This window comes from Phocoena sinus, chromosome 16 (genome assembly GCF_008692025.1).
Source record: "Phocoena sinus isolate mPhoSin1 chromosome 16, mPhoSin1.pri, whole genome shotgun sequence".
NCBI lineage: Eukaryota > Metazoa > Chordata > Mammalia > Artiodactyla > Phocoenidae > Phocoena > Phocoena sinus.
The window spans coordinates 55,002,482-55,030,250 of NC_045778.1; the positions used below are offsets into that span (position 1 = coordinate 55,002,482).

The 27,769-nt window shown below is 52.8% G+C and overlaps 2 protein-coding genes across 4 annotated transcripts in view; one reads left to right on the forward strand and one right to left on the reverse strand.

Moving 5' to 3' along the window:
• GOLGA7B (golgin A7 family member B) overlaps positions 1-8,349 on the forward strand; it is a 36,179-nt gene extending 27,830 nt beyond the window's left edge. The window contains exons 3-6 of the mRNA XM_032607792.1: positions 903-1,028; positions 4,929-5,081; positions 5,168-5,269; positions 6,363-8,349. Of these exons, the coding sequence (XP_032463683.1) occupies positions 903-1,028; positions 4,929-5,081; positions 5,168-5,269; positions 6,363-6,464 (483 nt within the window). The 3' untranslated portion in view covers positions 6,465-8,349. The remainder of the gene's footprint in view (positions 1-902; positions 1,029-4,928; positions 5,082-5,167; positions 5,270-6,362) is intronic.
• CRTAC1 (cartilage acidic protein 1) overlaps positions 1-27,769 on the reverse strand; it is a 154,398-nt gene that overhangs the window by 1,830 nt on the left and 124,799 nt on the right. Inside the window, exons 12-15 of one of the 3 annotated variants that reach the window (XM_032607783.1) lie at positions 24,598-24,743; positions 23,205-23,247; positions 20,481-20,624; positions 989-1,044 (exon numbers count right to left, since the gene is read on the reverse strand). In XM_032607783.1, coding sequence (XP_032463674.1) covers positions 989-1,044; positions 20,481-20,624; positions 23,205-23,247; positions 24,598-24,743 — 389 coding nt within the window. Of the gene's footprint in view, positions 1-988; positions 1,045-19,340; positions 19,658-20,480; positions 20,625-23,204; positions 23,248-24,597; positions 24,744-27,769 lie in introns of those variants that run through there. The other 2 variants (XM_032607784.1, XM_032607785.1) reach the window with 2 other exon arrangements.

Genomic DNA, 27,769 nt, shown 5'->3' on the forward strand with positions numbered 1-27,769 from the left:
CTCCTTCCTACAAGGGCAGGAGATTTCTTCATTTTCTGGCCTCAGCCCACTTTATCCACAATTTTCTCTGGGAAATTTGGATGTCTATGGGCCCCTTCTTTCCTGTGATGAGATGTGCTGGACGTGGAAACAATCTGTGGTGTCTCTGACTTAAGCCATAACCTGGCCTGAACCCGTCTCCCTCTGAGTTCATGGGTGCATCGCATCTTCCTCTGCCCCACAAGCAACCCTGTCAGCTCTACTAGGTGGGATGGGTCCGAGGCATCAGTCTTGTCCAGTGCTGGGGTCCCCAAGCCATAGCCTGACAAGCTGTGAACATTTGATACTTGCTGAATGAATGAAAGAGTGAAAGACCCCACCATGCATGTGTGTGTGTGTGTGTGTGTGTGTGTGTGTGTGTGTGTGTGTGAGAGAGAGAGAGAGAGAGAGAGAGAGAGAGAGCGAGAGAGCGAGAGAGAGAGAGAGAGAGAGAGAGAGAGAGAGAGAGAGCGAGAGAGAGAGAGAGAGAGAGAGAGAGAGAGAGAGAGAGAGAGAGAGAGAGAGAGAGAGAGAAAGAGAGAGAGGATCTGGGCTAGCCACCAGGAAGTGTTTTCCTCTCGTTAAAATTTGTTCCTGGCTCTGTTGGTGGTTCCAGAAACTCTCACTTTGGCTCAGCTTTGGCTCTGCTTTAGGATTTTTCTAGATCTTTCTGGGATAGCTAGAGGCATCTTCTGGAGTAAACTCAACAAGCCTGCTTCCCGCAACCTTCCTTGAACATTTGTGGGGTGGACAAGTTGTCCTGGTTTGCTGGGAACTTTCCTGACTTTAGCAATGAAAAGCCCACACGCCAATAAACCCTTCAGTCTTGGACAAACGTAGAAGGATGATCACCTTGAGTGCGTGTCTCCTGAACGTCTCCCCAGGTCCACAATCTGCAGGAGCTCCGGCGAAGTGCCTCGCTGGCCACCAAGGTCTTTATCCAGAGAGACTACAGCGATGGGACCATCTGTCAGTTCCAGACCAAATTCCCCCCAGAGCTGGACAGCCGGGTAAGGATGTCTTTTCCTAAAGTTGGATCATAGACTATGATGGAACTGAGGGGCTTATTAGAATACGTATATTTTTCCGAGAAAAAAATAGTATAGGAAACAACTTGCTCAGCCGCTTCAGGTGGAAGAACTAAATAATGTCCTTAACACTGTCTTGCTGTCACCTTCTAGGAAGTTAGAGCTGAAACACCTCAGAGATTTTCTAGTTCAGTGGCTCTCAAATTTCAGAGAATCACCTAGAGAGCTTGTCAAACAAATGCAAATTCCTGGGTCTTACTGGAATTTGCTTATTGGATGATACTAGGTGTCATCAGAGATGCTGACTCAGTTGCAGGACTGGGTTCAGGAATCTCTTTTTAGAAACACTTCTCAACCCCAGCTGCACATTAGAATTTCCTGGGGAGCTTAAAAAAATCCCAATGCCCAGCCCACACCCAAGATCAATTAAATCAGAGTGTCTGGGACTGGGGCCCAGGCATCAGCATTGCTTTAAATTTCCCTGGGTGGTTCCACTGTGCGTCCGGGGCTGAGGATCTTAATTTTTAATGAGGAATCCCCAGGTGATGTGGAACTGGGTGGTTCACAGATCCCACTTTGAGAATCTCTGGTCTCCTGGTACAATGATCCTCATGCTGGGCTGCCCGTTAGAATCACCTGGGAGCTTTTGAGGAAACCTTGCAGGGCGTCAGCTTGGGTAGAATAGGACAGTGGTAGTCTTTGCTGCTTGGGACCACCCTCTCGCTTCTCAGACCATTTGAATCAGAATCTCCTGGAGGTGAGACCTGAGTATGCCTATGTTTCAAAAGCTGCTCAGGTGATTTTAGTGTGTACCACAACTGAGAACAACTAAGCCCTTGAACCAAAACAGGCAACGTCAACGTCCCCTGGAAACACAGAATCTCAGGCTCCACCCTGGATCTACTGACTCAGAATTTGCATTTTAACCAGATCCTGAAGTTATTCATATGTGCATAAATGTTTGGGAAGCATTGCGTTAGTTCATCCTCTCATTTAAGAGAGGAAACTCAGGGCCAGGAAGAGGAAGTGACGTGCCAAACTGACTGAGGGCCGAAAGGGCCTTGGTGTCCGACTCTCTGCTTTTTCACAGGACTCCTGTTTCCTTGGTGGGTACAGATATAGATAAAACTGGGTGCCTGGGTGATCAGAGTCTTCGCAGGGAGAGCTTAGAGCCCTGGAGGAAGGGCTGGAGGGTGCTTTTCCCTCCTTCTCCCCACCTCGGACGGAGGCGAGAGCCTGATGCTCCATCACAGGGTCTGCCGGTGGCATCAGAGGCCGTCAACCGAGGGCTCTGCCCACAGCCTCCCGCTCCAACTCAGCTACTTGGTTGTTTCATGGACCACTGGCCCCTTGCAAGGCATCAGCTTCTTCTGCTGAGTTTTGCTCCTGGTCCTGGGTGTATGTAGCCCTCACCCCAGACCCCCTTAGAACTGGCCTGGGGTTGGGGGAGGGCAGAAGAAGGACCATGACCTTTCATTCAGCAGCCCAGGCAGATTTGAATGAGTTTGGGAGGGTGGGGCAGGGGTGGCCTTTGCTGATCTGACCCCTAAACAGCTTTTGGGGAGCCATGTAGATCTCCTCATCTTAGCATGCCTGTCCTTTGGCGCGGGGGTGATCCCTGAGATACAGCAGCAGGGCTTGGGTCCCAGACAGGATGGACATAATTTTCTCTATATGTTCACTCCAGATCTTTATAGAAGTAGTGGCTGGGAACCCCAAAGCTTCTGACTATTTGGGGGGAGAGCTTTTGTTCTAGACAGGAATGGGAGGTCCCTAATTTTATGTGATGGGCAGTTCTGGTCCTGTAGGGGTGAGAGGGGGAGGGGGGTGCTTAAAGAATGTAAAAAATGGGATGAGAGACACTCTGATACCTACTGAGTTTGGAGCATGACCTTCCACTCCAGGCTCCAGTGGAGGGCTGCATGGTGAAGGGCACAGACTTGGGTCAGAGCTGTGTAAACTTGGCCAAGTTCATGCAGCTTTTTTTTTTTTTTTTTTTTTGCGGTACGCGGGCCTCTCACTGTTGTGGCCTCTCCCGCTGCGGAGCACAGGCTCCGGACGCGCAGGCTCAGCAGCCATGGCTCACGGGCCCAGCCGCTCCGCGGCATGTGGGATCTTCCCGGACCGGGGCACGAACCCGTGTCCCCTACATCGGCAGGCGGACTCTCAACCACTGCGCCACCAGGGAAGCCCCATGCAGCTTTCAGCAAGTATTTATTAGGCGCCTGCAATGTATTGGGCACTGGAGATGTAGGAGTGAACACATGGACCTTATTTTCTATTAGAGGATACAAAAAAATTTAAAAAGCAACAAGAAAATATGTAGGTGGTAGCAAATACTGGAAATATAAGAGAGGAGGTCAAGTACAAATGGGGAGCTGGGCAGAGGACGCGGGGTGCTGTCAGATAAGGCGAGACCTAAGCGGAAGTAAAGGAAGAGCCAGGGCAGGGGGTGTCTGGGGAAAAGTACTGCAGCTGAGGACACAGGCCCAAAGGACCTGTGGCATTTTCAGGAAGCAGTGGGCAGTCGGTGTGGCTGGAGTCAAGAGAACAAGAGATGGGATCAGAGGAGTTGCAGGGCCGGGCCCTGGAGGGCCTCACAGGCATGTAAGGACTCCTTGCATTTTACTTGGAGAGAGATGGGGAGACTTGGGAAGCTCTTGATCAGAGTTATGACATGAACTGACTTTAACAGTCTCCCTTGACAGGGCTGGGGGCAGGGAGACCACTTAAAGAGGTCAGAGATGATGGTGGTCTGGACCACAGAGCAGAGCTTCCATCAGGCTTCCCCTGTAAAACGGGGGTGGGAGTCGTACTTCTCTGATAGGACTGTTATGAGGGTTAAATGAAAGAATACATAAAAAGTGCCCGGCACAGAGAGCGTGCCTAGTGAATATTAGCTATTATGGTTTTGGATGCAGGCAGGATAGCTTCTCAGTTGTCCAGATGCATGGGGCTGTCCTGTTCTGGGTGACCTGTTGTTTTCTTTTTTAAGTAATTAATTAATTAATTTTTGGCTGCGTTGGGTCTTTGTTGATGCGTGTGGGCTTTCTCTAGTTGCAGCGAGCGGGGGCTACTCTTCGTTGTGGTGCCCGGTCTTCTCGTTGCGGTGGCTTCTCTTGTTGCGGAGCACGGGCTCTAGGCGCGAGGGCTTCAGTAGTTCTGGCACGTGGGCCCAGTAGTTGTGGCTCGCGGGTTCTAGAGCGCAGGCTCAGTAGTTGTGGCGCATGGGCTCAGTTGCTCCGTGGCATGTGGGATCTTCCCGGACCGGGGCTCGAACCCGTGTCCCCTGCATTGGCAGGCGGATTCTCAACCACTGCGCCAAGAGGGAAGTCCCCTGGGTGACCTCTTAACTGGGAGGAAGTGCCTCCTCCTGGAAAGACACTCCTGAGGTCTTACCCAATCAGTCTCATGTTCTCCAAATGTGGAGAGCCCCTACTAATCAGGTCCTGAGCCCTCTCACAGCCACCACAATAGTGTGTGTGTGTGTGTGTGTGTGTGTGTGTGTGTGTGTGTGTGTGTGTGTGTGGCAAAGTCACTGGAATTCCTGCCTGATCCACTGCAGAAAATGTTCACATCTTGGATTTCATGGGAATTTTCTGTTTCCAAGGGAGGTCAAGTAGTCATTCTTACTCCCATTTTACAGATGTGGAAACTGAGGTGAGAGTGGTTAAGTCATCAGTCCAAGGTCACACAGCTAGCTGATGGCCAAGTCTGGACTGGACCCCAGGTCTCCTGACTCCCTGTGTGGCGCTCCATGTGCTCCTGCAGCCTCGCCGGTCTTCCCTGTGTGCCGCCAACCCCAACGCTGGTGCGGGCCCACCACTGCCACCTCCAGGGAGGCTGACCTGGGCCTGGCTCCCTGTCCCTCTCTCCCTCCAGATCGAGCGGCAGCTCTTTGAGGAGACTGTGAAGACCCTCAACAGCTTCTACGCAGAGGCGGAGAAGATTGGGGGCAGCTCTTACCTCGAGGGCTGCCTGGCCTGTGCCACGGCCTACTTCATCTTCCTCTGCATGGAGACCCACTATGAGAAGGTGGTTCCTTCCCCCACAGCCCCGCATCCCTTCCCCCAGGGCTCCTGTGCTCCACCCTCATCCTCAACCGGTCCCTGTCCTTGCAGGTCCTCAAGAAGATCTCCCGATACATCCAGGAGCAAAACGAGAAGGTCTTTGCCCCCCGAGGTCTCCTGCTCACAGACCCCGTGGAGCGTGGGATGAGGGTTGTATCCTTTCCGGCTGTTCCGTGTGAGGGCGCAGAGCTGCCGGCCAGTGGGCCCCTGGTGAGGCTGCTGGGAGATGGGACCACCTTCGGGGCCTCTGTTCAGGGAGTTCCCAGGGTTCCCCACACCCCTGGTCATTGGCCCCTGCCTCCACCCCAAGTTAGTGCTGTTTGTGCATTTTAGGCTTCGCTTTTATTGAGCTGCATTTAATCAGTGCTTAATATATGCCAGATATCATAGTAAGTGCTGTGAAAATATGAGTCCATGTACTTCTCATAAGACCCCTATAAAGTGGCTAACTCTTCTTATTGCCTTTGTAGCTGACCCTGGCTCAGGGCCGCCCAGCTGGTGGCCGCCAGAGCCAGGATCTGAGCTCAGGCCCACTCGTCAATGCTCTCGCATGTAACCCTCACTGAAGCCCGTTCAATGAGCAGGTCCTGTTGTTGCCCTTTCACAGATGAGAAAAGTGAGGTCTCGGTGGGAGGCTGGCGTTCCAGAGGGTTATAGGTCTGCTCACTCCACCTGGTCAAGGTGTACATACATCCTGCCCCCCAGTCAGCAGCAGAGGGTAGAATTGTTTAAAAATAACTTTTACTGGAAAACTGACAGGAAAAGAGTAAAGAAAATGCAAATCCCAGAATCTCATGCTTACAAAGCCCAGGGACAGCCTCTTCTCGTCTTTGCGACTTTACTATGTGCCAGGCATTGTGCATTACATGTTTTATTTCATTTAATCCTTGCAGTAACCCCAAGATTCTATTATTATCCCCATTTTACAGATGAGATGGGTGAGCTGAGATCTGAACTCAGGACACCCAAGTCCTCACACTTCCTGTGCAGTACCACCCCCTCTTGGGCACATCCCCAGCCTGGGACACGGCGATTAGACGCACTAGAATGCAAGCTCCTGGTCTTGGCTGTGGGCAGGAGCATCCGAGCTGAGTGAGCGCAGGTGCGAGGAGGGGCTCGGGTCTGGCTCCCCGGGCCTCTGAGTCCTTCCTGTCTGGGAACCAGCACCAGCTCTGCCTCCCGCTTCCCTGCTGGCCTCTATCAGCCAGTTCCTGTCCGCTTGCATCCCTCCTTAACGCCGCCCCAGATCGAGATCTCCATCTACGAGGACCGGTGCAGCAGTGGCAGCTCCAGCAGTGGCAGTAGCAGTGGCAGCGGCAGCAGCAGCGGCGGGGCGGGTGGCCGGTGACTGGCCGAGAGTCCCTGCAGGGAGGTGTACGACTGGACTGAGGGCCCTGCAGACCTGCGGCGGCTACGCTACCAGAGCACCCGCTTCTGAGTCGTTCTCTGGGCCCACCCTGCTGCCCAGGGCAGGAGGGAGGGTGACCCGCCCAGTGTTGCCTGCGGGCCATCAACGGCGCCCCCTGCCCCTCGCCCCCTGGCAGGACGGTCCACTTCCTGACCTGGCTCTTACCCTACGGGGCTGGTCTGGGTCACACAGAGGCAGGTTTTCCAGGGGGAGGCTGGGGTGAGGACAACACAATTTGGACAGCCCCTCTCTTCTGCAGCTCCCCTCCCAACACCCCAGAAGAGGATCCAGGTCTGTCGCGTAGAGAATTCCCATCCTGCACGATTCCTCACCCCAAATCCCGCATCCACCAGGACTCCCTCCATCAGGGCCCTGCTCCCCATGGCCGTCTCCCAGTGTCCGCTCTTTCTGATGCCACCACGGGGCCTCTGCCTGTCTGTGACCCTGCCTCCACCGGATTCAAGGTCTGGGGAGACAGGAGTGGTCAGCCTATGGGCGCTGCAGTGGGGAGCTCTTCAGCCCCCTCCTGACCTCTTCTAGACTCATGGTGTCCCTGTCCTCCACCCAGAGCCTGGAGGTCATCTTAGCCTTGCCAAGAAGCGTCCAAGTCCTGCGACTTCGCAGGCCACCAGGTGCAGGTGGTGGGGCACATGGCCTGGGGCTCTGGGAGGTTATATGGGGGTCTAGAGAAATGCCTCATGGAGAGATGTAGCCTTGGGGGGTTTAACCGCCAGAACTGGAGCCAACTTCCTGAGATTAGAACCTGCACGTGTGTGAGAATGAGTGTGTGTGCACGCAGGCACATGTGTAAGTGCACATATGTGAGTGCACTATGCATGATGCACCTGTGTGCACTGTGTGTGAGGGCAGGTGTGTGCATGAGTGCATGGTGAGTGCACTTGTGTGAGTGTGTGTACACATGCGTGTGTGCATGTATGTGAGTGCACTTGTACGTTCCCCTTGGCTGCTGGGCCAATGACCCCCTCTGCATCCTGTCTTATCTTCGTGCACCACGGTCTGGCTGCTTCTCTGTGTGGGTCCAGCCTGTCCCCCTGTAAATAAATGTCCCTTGCCCCTTGCCTGGGCTGCCAGGTGGCTCTTCTTCCTGGCCTCTCCCCTACCTGCAAGGTTCTCCCCACCTTCTGACTGTACTGTGTACATTCTGACAAAAAAGAAGTTGGGGTTCTAGAAGAACAGAGCCAACCTTCCAGGGCCTTCCGTGCCCCCCTCTCAGTCCCTCATGACAAGGCAACGGGGCCATGGACACTGCATATTCAGCCCGCCCAGGCTCTGGGGCTCCCTAAGGCTGTGTAAGTGAGGCTTCTTTGGAAGGTCAAAGGAGCTGCTAACCCGCAGGGGAAGAGGCAGATTCCTTTCTTGAAAGGAAAGAGGGGTGTCCAGCCAATGAGGCCCTGGCTGCCGACACCCAGCAGCCCCATCCTGGTGCCTGAAGATGGACAGAAGGAGACTGCCTGCCTCAGCTGGCAGGAGGTGCTAGAGTGGATATGAAAGACCAGCTAGCCAGGTAGCTCTCTGGAACCAAAGAGGGGTCTGGTTTTCTTTTGGATGCAGGAGCAGCGTGTAGGAAAGTTCCAGAGAGCTGGAGAGGGCAGCCCAGCCCCTGAACCTAAGTGGGTGCCGGTCCAAGGATGCCCCGGGTGAGCTTGCAGCCCACTGGGCTCCAGCACAGCCCCTACCCCTATACCCACCCTGGCCCACCGTATGGCTGGGGCTGACCTGTGCGTCTCCTGTGGGAGGGCTGGGCGTAGGCGATGTGGTGGCCTTTTGCTTTATTATTTCTTTTTCCAATAAAAGGCCTTGCCTAGCTTGAGGCTCTGTGCTGCTTCTCTCCCCCACGGTGGTGGGAGGCCAGATCTGTGCCCCAGGACCACGGCGAGGAGGCAGGGCTGAGTGTGCTCCTGAAGAGGCGGTGCCCTGACACGGGCAGGACGGTCCCTGTCTTCTTGGAGCTTGCAGTCTAGTGGGAGGCAGACACTCTGCATCCCTAATCTGGAGGCTTTATGAGGCCCTGGGATCCTTACGTGGGGGGAACAGGTTAGACTGAAAGCCAGGTCAAAATCAAGTCACGGGGCTTCCCTGGTGGTGCAGTGGTTGAGAGTCCGCCTGCCCATGCAGGGGACACGGGTTCGTGCCCCGGTCAGGGAGGATCCCACATGCCGCGGAGCGGCTGGGCCCGTGAGCCATGGCCGCTGAGCCTGCGCGTCCGGAGCCTGTGCTCCGCAATGGGAGAGGCCACGACGGTGAGAGGCCCGTGTACCGCCAAAAAAAAAAAAAAAATCAAGTCATGGATTAATTAGATAAATACCCATTTCTTGAGCTCATATCTGTTCGGGGTTGGATCACACAGGTCACTCGGTTCTAAAGAAAAGTATGTGGGTGTTGGAACCTAGTAGAGTTGTGTCTTAGCCCAGGCTCCGGACGTGCAGGCTCAGCGGCCACGGCTCACGGGCCCAGCCGCTCCGCGGCACGTGGGATCCTCCCGGACCGGGGCACGAACCTGTGTCCCTGCATCGGCAGGCGGACTCTCAACCACTGCGCCACCAGGGAAGCCCTGTGTCTTGGCTTTTATAAAAATAAATAACATTTAATGAGCACCTACTGTGTGCCAGATACTTTGCTAAAACCATGTGGCACAGATGTGGGAGGACATTTAAAGATCATCTAGGTGAGGCAGAATGGAGGCCCAGAGAGGGTGAGTTACTTGACCTAGGTCACACAGCTGGTTGATGATAGTGCCAGGTTTAGAACCAAGGTTGTCTCCTGACCCAGTGCTCACTCTGACACTTTGGGGATGACACCCTAATGGAGGTTGCCCGAGGCTGTAGGATGGCCGGGGTCACACATTCAGGTCTGTGGGACAAGAGAGGATCCCACCAGACCATGGGAACAATGGCTCCACCTCTGGGTGGGGGTCTGGGGGGTGGCCCCTCTCTGAACAGGACCCTGCGTTTCTTCCCTGTTTGTACTTTCTGCTTCTAAGGGGCAGCTGGACTTGCTGACTCTGCTGAAATCTGGGGTGTGGGTGGGTTGTCACAATGGAGGCTGTTCTTTAACATGCAGGTAGGTTCATTTTGTCTGTCCTGTTTGCAACATTATTATTAGTAGTAATAATAAACAAACAATAGTAGCTAACATTTATTTAGCACTGACTATGTGCCAGGCACTAGGCTAAGACTCTACATAATTCATCATTCAATCCTCACAACGACCCTCTGTGGTGTGGACTATTATTCCCACTTTACAGATGAAAAGACTGAGGCTCACAGAAGTTAAGTAACTTGCCCAAAACTATACAACTAGAAAGTGGCAGAGCTTGGCTTTGAATCCAGACAGTCTGACTCCAAACTGTGGGGAAGACTATACCAGCTTCAGAGACCCTCTCAGCCATCCTAGGGTGAGGATTTGGCAGATAACCCACGGAAGGACTTGGAGGTGTGCCTCGGCTCCAAGGGAGGTCTGGTACCTTCAAGCCCAGGGCATCACGGGAGTGTGGGTGGTTGGGCTCCTCATGGGCGTGCGGGGCCCACAGGGGCAGCTTGGTGAAAGGCAGTGAGGGGAGAAGCCGGCTGAGGCGCGGCTTCTCTGCCTGGCTTTCCTCTGCTGGCTCAGCTATGGGGGAAGTGGCAGCCATATCCCTGCAACCTCCTTGCCAGCCAGAGACAGGCCCCATCAGGCCCCAGGAGCAGAGGAACCCTCAGGCAGCTCTGGGCTGCTGCTCCCCCATCACTGTCCCCTGACTCCGCTTTCTGGCTTCCTTTGGCCAAAGGCAGGGGTGTGTGTGAAAACCAAAGGGTTTACAGAAGCTCATGGTGCCACCGAGTGGTGGCATCTTGCACTGCACCCCCAAATCAAAGCAGATCGGGCCAGAGCATCTCAGCGGCTGGGAAACTTCTCCGCGACCCCCAAACAAGCAGCTGCTCCCACCTGCAAGGACTTTTCTGGGACTTCCAGAGTGGCGTGGGGCAAAGATGGAGTCCAGTCTGTGGTGACTCTTTCTCCCTATGGCCAGCCACCGGGGTGCTGCCTTTCTCCTGGGGGTCTTGCAGCCTGGGAAACATGACCTCCCTTCTCCATAGCTCTGGAAGGACTTACAGTGACGAGGTGTCTGGCAGGAGGCACCCACACCTGGTTTTGGCTTTACCATGGGTGAAGGCAATGCAAAGAGCGCCCCAAGTCAGACCTAAATTGGAGCTCCGGCTTCATGACAGTTGCATATGGTGGAAAGACCTGGAGCTTTAGTTTCCCCAGCTGTAAAATTGGGATACTAGTACTTTACAGAATTGCCTAGACAAGTGCCTCTCATCCTTGGTCGTAATCAAAGTTACCTGGGGAGCAAGAAAAACCACTGATGCCTGGTCCTGTCCCCAGGGATTCTGATTTCATTGTTCTGGGGTGCAGCCTGGGCATCAGGAGTTTTAAAATTTCCCCTAGAGATTCTAGAGCGAAGGCAAGGTTGAGAACCCCTGGTTTCGACGGTACCTAGAGCCTATGAGCTTTTCACAGGCCTCTGAAGATATCTGAGACCTGAATGGAAAAGTCGATCGGTTCCATGAATTCAGCCAGACACAAAATGAGTATGAACTCTATGATTGCACGTATAACACGTTCTAATACAGGCAAAACTAATCTATGGTGTTAGCAGTCAGGATAGCGGCTGCCCTGGGGTGGGGGGCAGCGAGTGGAAGGGGGCCTGGGGGCTTCTGGGGACTCCTGATGAGCTGTTTCTCCAGCAGTTACATAGGTGTGCTCACGTTCAGAGCATTCATGGAGCTGTACACTTAAGATTTGCATATTTTCTACAAGTATGATACATTTCAATGAAATTTACCAAGAAAGTTCATTGGCTTCAAAATAGGAAAAGCACAAAACTGAAATTAATGTTTTATTACATATCTACAAAATGTAACATTGTCAAACAGTCAACTGCAATTTAACTCGAGGTGTGTGTGTGTGTGTGTGTGTGTGTGTGTGTGTGTGTGTGTGTGTGATTTAGTGCGAGTTGTGGATGTGTATGGAAATGTTTGATATGATGAGGGGTGGGGCACTTAAAAAAGAAGGTCCCTGGTACCTAAGGGAATCTTAGAACAGCCCAGGTTTATGCCAGGAGCTCTTAATCTTGACCCCTTGCCCTTGTATGCAGAACGATGTACCTTCAACTGGGGAAGAGAATCCACAGCTTTCAGCAGATTCTCAAAGGGGTATGTGACCCCCCCAAAAGGTTAAGAACAACTGGTTTTGAGGAGCCGGTGAGAAGCTGGCCACGAATGTGCCTGGCATGAAATAGGTGTTCTTTCCCTCCTTTCAAAGTCCAGCCTTCCGAGGTTTCCACAGAACCCTGCTCAGGCGACTTTGGGAGGATTTATTCTCCCGGCGGCACTGAGAGCAGATTGTGCTGTACGCACAGTTCTTCCTCTAAGAGGCTATTTAAAGGGCCTGTCACTTCAGCATCTGCTGGACCGCAGAACTTCGCGTCCCAGAGCTGCACAGGGACTCGTGGTTTTGACAGGGATGATGGAGGAGGTGGAAGGGTATGGAGGGGGTCAGAAAGCTGCACCGGTCCGCAGACCCCTGGTCAACCGCTTAACCACACTGAGTCTAGCTTGTCATTTGCAGAATGGGAGCGTTGTGAGAAGGCATCTTTGTAAATGATAATCTGTTTCTCCAATGTAAGGTATTGTTATTGCTGGAGTTACACTAGGATCTCATTATACTGTGGTCTCACGATGTAGATTTATAGCCAGGCTCCAGATTCTTGCATAGAACAAGCAAAATCCAAGGGTTCACTGATCCCCTAATATATGCGAGGAGCTCCTGTACAGTATTATCCCATTTTGCTCTTTAACGCTCTTGTGGGTGGTTATATTTGAATTCTCACTTTATAGATGAGGAAATTAGACGGTTAAGTGGCTTCACGAGCGCCCACAGCTAGTTAGTGTCGGAGCGAAAGCTTGAACCTAAGTCTCCGATCCCAAATCCATCTCTTATTCTGTTCCTGTGTGTCACAGTTAGACAAAAGGTTCCGTTCTGCCTGGATTGACTCATGAAGACAGATTTCAGGCTCAGAGAGAAGCATGTGGGCAAATGCAGACACAGAAAAATTAGATTTGCAGGGGCACGAAGGGGCTGGTTATTTTGGAGTAATTCAAGTTATCGATTTCTGTAATGGAAAAGTGATTGCGGACCAGCTACCACCTGAGAGCTGTGCTGAGCAAGGCCCTGGAAGGGGAAATGTTATACACAGCTTACAAGGCCTTGTGGTGGGGATGGCCTTCCTCCTGTCCCAGTTCCCCTTGAACTCTTGGCGGGGGGCGGCGGGGATCTTGTCTTACTTATTTCTACCATCTCCCTCCCCCACCCCAAGTGCCTGGTGCAGTGCCTCACCCTTGGCAGGTGAACGAGAAGTGCAGCCCATCACAGGCTGGCAGGAAGAGACAAGAACATACAGACATGAGGTCCTCAGGCCCCTGGGGCAACGTGCCACTGAGAAGCAGCTTAGGCAGACGCAGACACAGACAGGTAAGTGGTCACCGAGTAACTGAATTAAATGGTGACCCCAGGCCATCCCCTGCACTAGGCAGCTTTGATAATGTTGCCCCGGCCGTGATCTTGTGGCCCTGCTCATGATCTCCACCTGGGAGGGGAGGGAAGGGGAGGAAGTGTACATCCTGACCCTACTCAGCCCCTGCCTGGGCACCATTACTTTGAGGTGGTAAATCCTTGTGGGGCTGACACATCCTTGCTTGGCCCAGAAAGTCTGGCCCTGGGGTCCTAGAGGGTGAAGTACCATGGGTGGATGGATAGGTGGATGGACGGACGGATAAGTGGATGGATACAGAGAAGATGTGTATAGGGAGATGACTGATGGATCAGAGGTGAGGGAGAGGGCTGCCTGGCTTGAGACGGATGTTCGCAGACCGTGGAGAAGCAGGTGAATGGAGGGATACTGGTTGGCCCTGTGCTCCCCAGTGCAGGTCTAAATACAGGACTGGAGCTCTTCAAAGGGAAGATGCTGTGTAGGCCGGTCCCCAAATGAACTCCACATTTATAACTGTGAGTGATGGCTGTGTCTAGTTGGGAAAGATTCTTATAGGTCTAACATCGCCCCAGTTAATGACTTATGGATTGTTGTAAAATCAGGCACTGCTAGAAGCGAAAGCAGGAGGTTAAAGGGCCTGGAACAGATTTCATAATAATATCTGCATTTTAACGATCTGGGCAGTGTACTGAGCACCTTATACGCTCTATCTCGACGAAGCCTCACAAAAGCTCTATGAGGTTATGCCTCCATTTGCAGTGGATGAAGAAACGAGTCTCGGAGAGGTGAAGCCGCTTGTTTAAGGCCACTGCGGAGTGCGTTGGTGGGGTGCCTGGGATTCAAGCCTGAGTCCATCTGATCCCATAGTCTCAGGGTGAAGAGAGAATTTTAAGGAGAGATGGAAGGAAAGAAGGAGGGAGGGAGGGCTGCAGGGTTTGGGGATCAGCTCTGTAAGAAAGAATGTGGTCTTTGACACACGAGACACCTTCTGCCCTGGGTGAAGCTTTGCGAGCTCCCGGCTTCCTTCTCCCTCTGTCCTCTCTGTGTCTGCCTTCAAGGCCTATACATCTTGAGCTTGGGGACTGGAAAGTGCAGAGAAGGTATATGTGGGATTTGCTTTCCTCCCTTCGGCCTAAGCGTGTCCCTCTGCTTGTCCCCACCAGCAGTCTGGGAACGTGACTGTGCTTTTGTCCCTCCCCCGGAGCTCCACACGCAGGGCTGGGCTGGGCGAGGAGAGTCAGCCCTTAGATCTTTTTGCAGGGGGTGTTAAATGATTCTGGGGGATAAATCCTTCGTGACTTCTCTGGGTCTGGCCTTGAAGAAGGACAATGAGTTACCTTTACGGGAATTATTCTGGGCCCCTTCTGGAAGGCAGGTGGGCAGGCATGCTGAGGTCATGAGATTCCGGGCAGGACTTCCTGGGAAGGGGTGACACAGATTCTCCTTCTGTCCCCAGCCTCATCCCCTGTGCTCCTGACCCCGTCTGCAGCCTCCCCTCTCTCAGCTGATCGGGACCCTCTCGGCACCTGGTACCTCCCCCTGGCTCTCTCGTCCTGGCTGTGTTCCACGGTCCAAGCACGGTGCCTGGATTCACTTGGTGGGCACTTCCCCTGACTTTGATTCTGTGTCAGCAGGATAGAAAGGACAAGCACCGGCCCTCATATTTCTAAAATGCTTGATGCAGCTGTGCTTCTGAAATACTTTGAGTTTTCTGGAGAAGGAGGCAGAGTGAGGCAAGGAGTCCCAGGCAGGAGTCAGATTCCCAATTAGGCTGTGGCCCTCAGGAAAGTCGCTGCTCATTTCTGGGCCTCCGTTTCTACATCTGAGATGGATGGGGCAGAACTAGATGACGTCTCAGGTGCCTCTGTGTTTAATGATCTGGGATTCTGTGCTGGTCGGGGTCGAATCCCTGGGCCGGTTCACTAGCTCCTGGTGACTCCGGCTCCGTGCAGCTCAGTCAGTGCCATGCCCTCCCTGCTGGGTTTACCGCGTTTTATGAGTATTTTCTTGGGAAATGGCACCGTGTGAGAACGAAGTTGAACGCTTCAGCACAGCCCAGGCCCCGGGAAGGTTTGGTCTGCTCCCTCATGGCCATTTTCGGTCCCGAGATTGCTTCAGCTCCCTGTGGGCGGCCAACGTCCTCCAAACCTCCCACACTGTGGGCCCCCGCTGACCTGGGCCATGGCAGGCTGTGCTGGGAGCCACATGAGATTTGGTACTGAATAGATCTAGGCTCCATCCTGAACTTTGCTACTTAGTAATATTGATAACATTTCTGATTTATTGAGGGCTTACTAGGTGCCAGGCCGGCCCTATGTCAAGTATTTTATATCATCTTGTTTAATGTAAAAACTTTATGTGGTAGGTATTATCCCCATTTTACAGATAAGAAAACTGAGGCTCAAAACAGCTCACCTACCTCAAATACCTCTTTCTCAGCAAGGCCTACCCTGAGCCACCCTATTTAGGATGGCATTCTGCCTATCTCAGCGCTCCTGATTTGCCTTAAGGCTGCTTCCTCCTTCCCACCTAACTTGTAACATACTATATACTTTACTTATTATGTTGTTTAATGCCTGCTGTATGTCACCAGGGCTTTCAGGAATCTTTGCCGGTGATGTTCACAGATGTACATTCCAAGCCACTAGAACCATGCCTGGCACATAGTTGGTGTCCAGCGTATGCCGAGTGATACCTGGTTAAGTAATCTGCCCAGGTGTCAGTTACTTAACTAGCCGTGTGACCTTGGGTAACTTATTGTTTCTAAGCCTCAGTTTCTCTGGTCATAAAGTAGAATAATAGCATTTATCCCATAGGATGGGTTTGGGGATTAATGGAGATGTACGGTTTTGGCACACAGCAGGCATTCTGTAAATGTTAGCTCCCTTCCCCCAGGAGGGTTTTTTCTTCTTGCTTCTCACTGTTCTCTGATGGCCTACCCTTCGGCCACTTCAGACAACAAGCGCTGAAGGAGAGGGTTGGCATTATCTGTGGAGTTAACCAGCCTGTGTTCTCTCGCCCTCCTTCCTCCTCCTCCTAGGATGTGCCTGTTGTTAAGGAGATGCAACATCAGCCCCTGACAGGATGTGGCTGGGGTCTGGTCCACACCAGAGGAGAGAGATGATGGCTGACCCCGGGGAGGGAGAGAAGGGGAGGGACTAGGCTTGCCTCCTGGGCTGAGAGTCTGACGAGGGGTATCATTCTGGAATCTGCTGGAAAAACCCAGCTGGCTCCCTGAGAAAAAGAAGCGTTCGTCCTCCTGTCTCCATGTGACTGTGGAATGATGACCAAGGGTCCTGTTCAGAGGCGGGAGTGGAACCCCTGCTTGAGCTGCAGTCCAGTGGCAGGCGCCGGTCAGGGTGCGATGCCCAGACCCTGGGAGGGGGCCATAGCAGCCAGAGTGACACAAAATCAAACTCCTGGCCCTCAGAATGGCACCTCCCCAGAACAGGGCTGGCAGCTGAGTAGATGCCTGAAGAGGTCACGTGGGTGATTCGCAATTCTGTACTGCCATTTCTTCTCGCAGCTTGAATGTCACTGTGGGGAGACTGTCTCAGATCCTGGGCCTCCAGGGACTCCATTTCTTCTACCCAACCCACCCCTTGACCCTGGGCAGCGTGAGAGACGGTGCTTTTGTGTAACCAGCCAGCCAGCCCGAATGGAGAAGGGAGAGCACAGGCTGGGGACAGACTGCCCTGACAGAGTCCTTCCTCCGTCCCCTTCCAGCAGCATGCGTCTCGGTAAAACTGGGATGATTACAGCACTTTCCTCCGGGGATTGTTGTGAGGATTCAACAAGTTGATTCCTATCTAGCTTAGAGCTGACCCAGACATGCTGAGCTCACTGAATGGAAGCTATTATCGTCATTTTAAGGGGTACATTCCTGGGAAGAGGAGCATTCTTGGGCAGAGTAAAAATGGTATTATTATTACGTGGCTTTTCTTGAAAAGTGGGAAGTTCTGGCCATGGTGGCCCATCTTCCTGCTCTGCTGGAGTAAAGGCTCCCCCTTCAGCGGCTCCAGCTCTCCATTTGCATAATCCCTTCTAGCCCATTCTATTACTTGTCAGCCCCTGAAGGCATTTGCTATTTCTGTTACAAACTCAGGTCCAGCAGAAGCCAACAAAGATTTCAGGAGCCTGAGTGGGGCTAGCAGACAAAGAAAAGACTGAATTGTCTGTGCTCAGAAGGGAAAGGCAAGGCTTTGGGCGCCCAGGGGCCTCGGGGCAAGACGAATTAGAAGAAAAAGTGACGTTGAGCCTGGCTAGCTTGGGTGCGGCTCTGTGCCCACCCATCCGTGGCTGGTTCAGCACAGACCAGTAAACACACTGGACTGAGGCATTGGGCTTGGAAAGCCTGGGCTCCTGGCCCACTGGGGAGGTCTGTTATTTGGGGGCAGGTGATGCTGAGTTGGTTCAGTACCTGCCTGTCCTCTGTATCTTCAGCCTCGTATTTCTTCCAACACAAGCATCTTTGGGTCAGGGAACTTGATGCCCTCATTGTCACAGTCCTCATGGGAGGGACCCAGTGCTTGTCACACGGGAGGGCGGTTCTCAATAAATGCTTGTTGAATAAATATATGAACGAATGCAGAGAGCTAGCTTTCTGGTACAGCAATCCAAGAATTTAGCTAGACTTTTTAGAAAGCCTCTCTGAGTCCCATTCCCATCCCGTGCCCTGGGCTCTTCCATCTGGCTGGAGGACGGCAATATGGGGACAGCAACCATGTCACCTTCACTTACCATTGCATGCCCAGAGCCTAGCTCAGTACCTGGCACATAATAGGTGCTCAACCAATATTTGTTGAAAGACTGAATGAATGAAAGAATGAATCTAACGGAAAGCCTTCTTACCCTGGAGTCAGGATACTGCAGTTGTGCTCTTAGCAGCTGGAGGGATTCTGAACTCCTCTTTTAACTCATCTGGCCCCACCCGCCAAGAAGGGTAAAACCACACAAATATACCCAGTTATAAGAAACTCAGTGTGCCGGAATTCATGGTTATCGCTTATAAGGCATCTTCTGAAGTTTGCTGTCACCTCGGATCTCCTGATGTCCTTGTGAGGCTGTCACACTAGCTGTCTTAGCCCTTAATTCTCGTGTTGTGTGTGCAGCCAATCAGTGGACACTGTTATCTTGTTATTTACCATTGCATTTGGAACCATCACCTCTGTGGGCTTTGGGTTTTACTTATCTCACTATCTTAGATCCACTTGTTCTTTTCTAAAAAGGCAGCATCTTCCAGAATGACGAGGGAATAGTGTGAATGGGGACAGCGCTGTCTGTTACCCCCCTGACAAGATGCGGTGGTGGCAGAGGGCTCCAGCTTCGGCTCGGGGACCAGCTGGCTCGTGACCTTGGGCAGATGACTTCATCTCTCTGGAGCCTCATCTCTGGGGCCCTTTCAGATCTTTAATTCCATGTCAACACACAGGAGTGGGCTTCCCAGAAGTGGAGCGACTTTTAAGTGGAAAAAAGAAAAGTTTTCTGTGAAACTGTAGCTGTTGTTATTTTAAAACTTTTCATTTAAGCTCCTATTCCGAGTGTAAAAACAACACTAGCTATGAGGAATTAATAGTTTGTGATTTACGGGCATATTATTATTATATCAGAAAACGGTAGTTTTTTTGTTAAATATATTTTTTAAAGGCTTGGTGCATTCTTAAGTGTGATTTTATTATATCTTGGGGTGCCTTTTCTCCCCATAAAGAGTAGATCTGTGATTTATAACACACCTTCACTACTGAAGCTTGTCATGAAAGTATTCTAAGGTGTTACATCATTCCCACAGGTGAAGCTTCCAGGAGCTTCCACGTTTCCAAGAATATTTCAGGGGAGACCAAATTGCAAGGTTCTTTCTAGAAAGCAGGGTAACCTGACACTAGCCACGCCTATGTCCAGCCACATATTAAGGGGGTCTTAGAAAGGAAAGGGCCCTTAGGCTCAACTCTCTTGTCATTTAGATGAGGGAAACTGAGGCCCAGAGTGGAGAAGTGACTTCCTCAGAGCACTCCATGTCTGTCCCTTGCTCATCCCACATCCCTTACCTGGTCCAAACCCCAGTCCCTGACACGTGAACACTGATGCACAAACCCAACCACTGCTTATGCCTGGGGCAGACGCTCTCTCTATCTCATGAGTTGCTTTCCAAGGGCCGTGTGATGGAAGGGCTGCTGCTAATTCAGCATTCCAACCAGCTCTACTTGCCTCAGACACATTTTTTTTTTCACTAGCTAGACACTAACACCTAGCAGAGAGTTTATTGGCATGATTTCTCCAGAAAGAGGCTGGAAGACTTCGCAAGTTCAAATTTTAACATTTTTATCAAGAGTCCCAAAGGGCCACCCTTTCCCTCTCCCATTATGACCACCAACCCCAATATGGGTTTCTCTACCACGGGCAGTCAGGGCCCACAGAGCAGAAGCAGCATAGGCCAAACCAGCAGACATGCGGCACATAATCAACTGAGCAAGGAACCGTCTGGGAGCCATCTTTGTTAAGGGCAAAATAAGCCGCTCATGACACTGGAGGATACAGAAAAGACAGGACTATCTTGATTCTTCTGAAGGAGTGAGGGAGGCTGGATGGGGTAAAAAACATGTTCTCAGAAAGCATGCAAAGAAAGCTTCACAAACAACTAAGGTGACACAAATATCTCCCAAACTTCCCTTTTCAAAGATGGCCACCCCCGCGGTCCATTCAGAGGGAGCGCGCAGCAGAATCTACTGGGCATGGAGAGAGAGACAGGCAGTGGGAGAGATTTAGTTTGCCACAAAGGTTGTTAGTTTTGTTTTTGTTTTTTCCTTTATTGATGGAATTTAAAGTGCATATAACTGAAGGCAAAGTCCAAGGCCTAGAGAAAGAGATGAGGCCCGAGAGAGAGGCTCAGAGATTCTAAAGGCGGCAGAAGGATACCCACCTAAAAAGGCCACTTGAGCTGCAAAAAGCATGGGGCAGAGAGATAGAAAATGGGAAAAGGAGAAAGGGGGTGGGGGTGGGGTGTGGGTGCGGGGAAGCGTTTGGGAGGAAGAAGACAAACAGCAGTTCAGAAATTCAGACAAAGGTGAGTAGTAGGGGTTAGTCTATATCCCAGGTAGGAAAAGGTGGGCTGAGCTTAAGGTAGGAGCATTAGTTTTAGGAAATGTGAGAAGGGGAGAAACAAGAAGAGCAATAGCCTCTGGCCAGGACACAGCGCCCCAGGGGCCCTTCAGATGATGGCAGTAGTGGTAGGGCTTCTCCAAGCCTCTGTTATGGTCTTCCTTGGAGACCCCACGAGGGTCTAGGGAGACTCCCTCCAGCCAGGGGAAGGCAGGGGCTGGGGACCTGGATCTGGGGCCTCCCAGAGCTCCCCAGTGGAAGGCAAGTTCCCTTTGCTACTGGACTATGGCAGGGGCTCCACTCACCCACACAGGCTGTGCCGTCCTCGTTGGGCTCGTAGCCCCGACTGCATCTCTTGTTGGTCCGGCACCTGTAGCTTCCGTACGTGTTAACACACACGGGCTTGTCTCGAGGGCACACGAATGGGAACTGGATGCATTCGTTGGTGTCTGAAAGGCAAGGGGAGCCACTCACTGGGGGCTGTGGGCAGTGGATCCTTGCTTAGGCTCTGCTACCCACCCCTCCCCCACCGTGACCATGGGCATGTCCTTTCTTCTTTCTGGGCCTCAAGTTCCTCGCTTCAGTCCCCTAGGCTGGCTCCTCCTGTACTTACCTCTACACGTGGGGGGCATTCAGGCTTGGTCCGGGGTCTTCTCTTCTATCTACCACACTTTCTCTAGGTGGTCCCTTCATATATGGATGATTCCAGAACTTCCAACTCCAGCCACGACCTCTCCCTGGGGCTCCAGACTTGTAAATCTGTCTACCATGCATCTCAAACTTACTGGGTCCAAATGGAACTCTAGATCCCCCCTGGGCCTCAAGCATCTTCTGCCCCCTGTTCCCATCTTCCCCAACTCAATCAACGCCACTGTCAGTCACTTGGCTGCTCAAGCAGACATCAGCGTGATCCCCGATTCCTCTGGTTGCCTGACCTCTGCCGGCGATTTAACAACAGATCCTGTCAGTTCTGCCCCCACAGTACCTCTCCCATTTGGCCACCTCCTTCTCACTCCTCTGCCACCAGCCTGTCCCCAACCACCAGCAGCTCTTGCCTGGATTTCTGCAGCTGCCTCCCTCCCGGCCTCCTGGCTTCCCCCCTCCCTCCAATTCTGTCTGCAATTCAGCAACCAGGTGATCATTTGAAAATGTGAACCACATGCTTTTTACCCCATCCAGCCTCCCTCACTCCTTCGGAAGAATCAAGATAGTCCTGTCTTTTCTGTATCCTCCAGTGTCATGAGCGGCTTATGTTGGAGCGGCTTATGTTGCCCTTAACAAAGATGGCTCCCAGACGGTTCCTTGCTCAGTTGATTATGTGTCCCATGTCTGCTGGTTTGGCCTATACTCTCCTGCTTAACTGCAAAGGGCCCTGAGAGCAAAGTCCAGACACCTTTCTAGGGCCTCAAGACCCTCCTTAACTTGGCATTTGGCTCGTCCATCCTCTCCTGGCACACTGGCCTTCTTCCTGTCCCTTTGACACACCAAGCCTTTTACCTGTATCCTGGTCTTTGCTCCCACCCTTCCCTCTGCCAGGAAAGCTCCTCCCTCCAGTCTTTCTGTGCCTGGACCCTTCTCATCCTTCAGGTCTCAGCTCAAAGGTCCTCTCCCTGTCCACGCCATCTAGAAGAGTCTTCAGAGAGCACCTTGCTTGAAGGTTTCTTAACTCATCTCTTCCGGCGTTCAGGTAACATGTTTGTGGCCTGTCTCCCAGACTAGAGCGGACGCCCCTCCAGGGCAGGTGCTTGGCCTGCACCCCCAGCTCCCCGAGCGGGGTGCTATGTAGGACGCACACAGATGTCTGCTGGATGGTGAAAGGAAGCGGCGGCTGCACTGGGGGTGTCATGGGGTCTGCCCAGCACATGGGGAAGGAGCTGGAATTTCTGTGTACATGCACTGTCTGTGGGGACATGAAGAGCGGAGGGGACTAATTTCCTCCTCAAGCCCCCCTTCGAGCCATCCTCCTCCACTTCTCACTTGTGGTCCTTTGCCCATGCAGCGCCCTCCGCTGGAACACTTTCTCCCCTCTGCTGGGTGAACCCCTCATCACCCTTCAGGTCTCAACTCACACCTTACTTTCTCTGGGACACCTTCTTGGACCCTCCCTAGACTGGTTTAAGATCCCACCTTTGTGCTCCCACAGTCCCCTCCCCTCCCCCCCCACCCCAGCCCCGCTCAGGCTGTGTGGTCATCGCTGTTTACTTGTGTGCCCCTCCCACTGGCTCTAAGCTCCAAGAGGGCAGGGACTGCGTCCTTCTTGTTTACTCTTGCATCTCAGTAGCAAACGCATTCACCTGGGGCTGATGAGTATCTGCAGAGGGGACTTGGGAAGAAAGCTGCCTGGGCATCTAAAGGGCAGGTGGAATCCTTGGCCTGACCCCTCGTTGCTGGTCCCTGGGATGGAAGACATTGGGTTGAAGACCTGGGTGCTGAGCCTCTAGGCTGCCCCTTGCCCGTTCCAGACCCTCGGGGGACTTTTAGAAGGTCCCTGGACCCTCACAGAGCTGCCTCACGGAGCCTGGCCATGCTGTAGTTACGTGCCCGCCAGCACTGCACAAGGCTGTAATTTCCTTTCTGTACTGTGAGCACATGCTGCACTCTGGTTTGCTCCAGTGCCCCCCAGCCATGCCCACCCTTGCTCACCGGCCCCCTTGCTTGCTGTTCTGCTGGAAGGGGGACGCACGCCCGCCCTAGCCCCCATGGCCCCCTGGGAGCCAGGCCTCCCTGTGAGCTCTGTCCGGATGGCTGTGCGTCTGTCCCCCGCTCATGCTCTCTGTATGCATGGCAGGGAAGCACTGCCAATTCCCAGAGCTGCAGTGATTCAGCCTGCTGGTCACTACCACCGCTCCCACCTTGCCGAGTCACCTGGCGGTTGTCTTGGCATCTGAAGCCTCAGGGACAAACAACACATTCGCCTCCTCACCCTTCCGCCCCTTGTCTGCAACCTGAGCCTTGCCAGGGCCCAGGCTAACATTCCCCAGTGAGAGTCTGGCCTCTGCCTTGTCCCCTGGTACCGGCAGGCAACTCACCCATGCAATGGCCATTTTCCTGCTGGGAGAATCCTTGGCCGCACTGCAAGGTAGGCAGAAGCAGAGACACGAGTGAGTTGAGAAGATCCCATCTCAGGTCCCCTCCTAGTTACAGCCGCAGAGCAGCTGTCACCCTGACCCCACCATGAGGGCTGCTCTTAGCTCTGCGCCTGGGAGATCCCCTTCCTGCCAGGCCCCTTCCCTTGCACTGAGAATAGGAGACTGGGCGGGGAGGCCACGAACAGACCCGTGCAAACTCCTGCTCACTCCCCTTGCATGGGGTCCACACGCCTGCGCTGGGACACCTAACAGAGTCTGTGCCTCCTGTGGCATCACCCTGAGACAGGCTGGGTCTCAGGAAGGCAAAGTGTAGAGAGGGGTGGAGAAGCTTTTAGAGGTGTCTGCTCACTCCCCGCACTGCCTTCTCTGAGAACCTTGCCCACTCACAAGGGGTGGGTGCCTGCAAGCCAGGCCATCCCCCACCTCTGGGTAGTGCTGGCTGGACAAGAGGTGGACATCCCAGCAGGAGGAGGGACTCAAAGGCTTCGCGGCTAAAAGCTGAACTAAGTGAGGCTGAGACAGATTTTGGCGCCTGGTCACGCCGGGCTGTGGAGGCTTTGCTGTGTCTATGTGGAGGTCTCAGAGACAGCAGGCTGGTGGCTGGAGGTGGGGTGGCTGGGGACTCGAAACAGAATACTTTACACAAGACAGAAATGTTGACTGTTGGAAAAGACAAATGATGGGGTGCTGGTGCGGCTTCCTGGGGAAGGATAATTCTCCCCCCAGAGCCAGTGCACTAATGGCAAAGGTCTTTGAGCTCCTGGGGCCACTGAGCTGCCATGGCTCTCACCCTGAGCATCCCTTGCATTTTGTGAGCTCCTCTAGAACCCTCCCTGTAAGCCCCCTCTTCTGTGTGAGTTTAAGTGGGCCCCTGTTATCTACAATGGCGTGATCCTCTCCAGAGAGTGGTCCAGAGCTCTTCCCTGAGGAGCCCCCAGAGGCTCTGCCCCACCCTCAGAAGCAACAGCTTTGTCAGAAGCTTTGGAAAGAACCAGAAGTGAAGCAGGAGACCTGGGGCCAACTGTTAACTCTGCTCACAAATGGCTGTGCGGTTTTGGTGGGTTCTCTTTCTTGGTCTTGGTTTTCCTTCTCTATAAAATGGGTGAAAAATGCTTGCCCTTCCAATACGCCAGGATTTCTGCGAGGAGCAGAAGAGATGTGGGTGTGACACTGGTGTGCAAACTACGCATGGAGGGGTCACTATGAAGCCTGCCCTTTGCTAAGATGATTTCCATCATTCTAGAAACAAAGTCTGCAGATTCCTGGGAATCCAGCTTCAGCCCATGGGTGGGGCTTGCTTTTCTGGCTCTGAGGCCCAGATGCCTTTGCTCACCTCCAGGGGGGCCTGGTCCCGAAGTCTGTCCTCATCCCGCGGGTAGGGAATCTCCAGCACCGAGTTCATCTCCGTGCTGGCCACATTCCGGCTGGCCATCTTGCCATCGGGCCATGTCACCTCCACGCTGCTGGCCTCATCCTTCCCTATGGGATGAAAGGATCAGCTGCAGAGCAGGGGGCGGGGAGGGATTCTCCACAAAAGTATCATCATTCATTTATTCACTCACCTAATAAAAAATATGAATTGAACACTGTTCTAAGTGCTGGGGAAATAGTGAACACGGCAGATGAGGTCCTGCTCTTTTAGAGCAATGCTGTCCAGGACAACTTCAGCAGTGATGGCGATGTCCTCTATCTGCTCTGTCAGCTACGGTAGCTGCTAGCCATGGCTGCGAAGCACTTGAAGTGGCGTGATAAGGAACTGAATTTTAAATTCAATTTAATTTTAACTGACTGACTTGAAATGGCCACACATGGCTAGTGGCTACCATATTGGACAGCACATTTCTAGAACTTATATTCTAGTGGATTTTGGAGGGAAGAGAGTAAAGCCTGGTGGTAAACATGTTGACTTTGGATTCCTGGGTTCAGATCTTGGCTGTACCACTTACCGAGCATGCTGGGAAGGACATGGTGGGGGGGGGGTGGGCATCTGGGAGACCTGGGGACAAATCTCAGCTTTACATTTGACTTGCTGTGTAATCTCAGGCGTGTCGCATTTATTCGTATTTGTATTTATATTGGATGTTTATAGTCTGCTAGGGGCCGTCACTGGGAATAACCCTCCTTTTAGGGAGCTTCCACTCTAGTGGGGATAGACAGGCACACAGATGAACAAATAATGCCGGATATTGACAAGCTCTGTGAGGAAAACAAAAATAGGGTGATGGGATAAAAAGGAAGTAAGAGTAGGCTGGGGGCTTTTCTAGTCAGGGTGGTGAGGGATAGGCTCTTGGGGAGAAAGCATTTGAGCCGAGCTCTAAATAAAAGCTGAGGTGACAAAGAACCAAAAGGCCGAGAAAGACCGTCCTACAAAGCTGAGCTGTTTACAAAAACGAACGGTGGTGGAGCTCAGAGAACATTCATGGTGAATCCATCTGCACACATCCTTAAAGCGATGTGTTACATCACTGGCAGGAAGCAGGTTGGAAAGATTTGTCAGGTGTTTAGGCATTGTCAAAGCCGGCCCCAGCTCCCTGCTTAAGGCAACAGGCCCGTCACCGAGGCAAGGTCAGGCTAATGGTGATGGACTGGGGTGGAGAGGAGTGGGGGGTGGGCCTCACCTGCTGGGAGGGGCCTTTCTCCAATCAGTCACCTGGGGAAGAGGGCAGTGCTCTGCACATGTAGGAGGGAGGCTGCAGCCCCCTCGTCGGTAGTCACCCACCAGGGCTGACCAGACGTGGGCTTGGTGCTCGGGGATCCACCAATCCATACACTCCCCCAAGCATCATTCGTAGGCTGAAAAAATGATGTCACCCACATGTGTGTGCTACTTTCCCCTTAATGCATACAGACACTGTTAGAAAACAAGTGAAACTGAAGAGTGCTGTCAAATTTATAGCAGCTTTTGGTCACTGCTGTCAACCAGTGGATTTTACAATGATCGCTGCTATGGGGGTCGAGGGTGGTCTGTGAAACATTTTCACGTATGAAAGGGGCTCCCATATTTTAGAAAAGGGTTGAAGCTACGTCTAGACTTTGTGGGGAATCTATGTACAGACACCTCTGTGCAGAGGTCTGCTCTGGGGTGGGAGCTAAGACAGGACGGCGTGGAAGGACTCAGCTGCATCTTTCTCCCCAAGTCCCGGTGCGTCAGTCCGGGGCTTCCAGAAGAAAGTGCACCTTGACAGTCACATCATCCACTTCCTGAGCCTCCCTGTGTTTGGTTCTCTTTTACTGCCTCCAACCCAAGACCTCCAGAGAAGTCTCTTTGTAGCGTTCCATTCTCGGGCTGCCGTGAATTATCGAGGGCAGGGACCAGCTGCTACCGTCCGGAAGTGTCAAAGGTGAGTAGCCCCTGCCCCTGTGCCCGCGATGGGGCAGCAGCACCAGAGAGAGGCCACTGGAGCAGAGACTCGCACACAGTGCAGAGACCTGAAGACGCGGTGCAGCTTCTCTTCCTGCGGAGACTCTCCCCTTCCAGGCCTGGTCTTGCTGGTTCTGGGGTTGGCTTTATTAAGCCAGAAAACATTTCTCATAAACTCCTACTGCCCCGCTCCCTCCTTCCACAATAATTCATTTTGGGGGAAGGGGGTGAAAATAGGATTGGGGAGGTATCAACTGCCCCCTCTTCTACTGTTTTTTTGTTTTTGTTTTTGCGGTACATGGGCCTCTCACTATTGTGGCCTCTCCCGTTGCAGAGCACAGGCTCCGGACGCGCAGGCTCAGTGGCCATGGCTCATGGACCCAGCCGCTCTGCAGCATGTGGGAACTTCCCGGACCGGGGCACGAACCCGTGTCCCCTGTATCAGCAGGTGGACTCCCAACCACTGCGCCACCAGGGAAGTCCCTCTTTTACTGTTTTGAAGCAGTCTCTTGAGGTTCAAGAGATGTGGCATTTTTAGGGTGTTCAGCACCCAAATTAAATGGCAGATGTAAAAGGTAAACACTTGGGCTTCCCTGGTGGCGCAGTGGTTGAGAGTCTGCCTGCCGATGCAGGGGACACGGGTTCATGTCCCGGTCCGGGAAGATCCCTCATGCCCTGGAGTGGCTGGGCCCGTGAGCCATGGCCACTGAGCCTGTGCGTCTGCTCCGCAACGGGAGAGGCCACAACAGTGAGAGGCCCGTGTACTGCAAAAAATAAATAAATAAACACTTTTCTACTAAAAAAAAAAGGAGACAAAGAAGAGCAAATGTTTCTCACCTATGCCAACAGAACAGCTACATGAATACATTTTCCAGCCTGACAGAAGTGCCACAAATAACTCAAAAGAGTTGCCGAATATTCATAGGCAATCACGAATTTACATCCTGCCTCTGAATCTTGCTTCCTCCCTTCCTCCAGACCCAGGGAGGGGCAGGACTAGGAGATAAGTCAGCCGCGGGGAGAGCACATCTCAGTAGGACTCCCTCCTTCGTCACTGATTACTTTGCCGACTTGGGTCCTCCGTTTCCTCCTCTGTAAGAAGGGACCTCTACCCCATCCAGGAAGGACAGCTCTTGCTTGGATG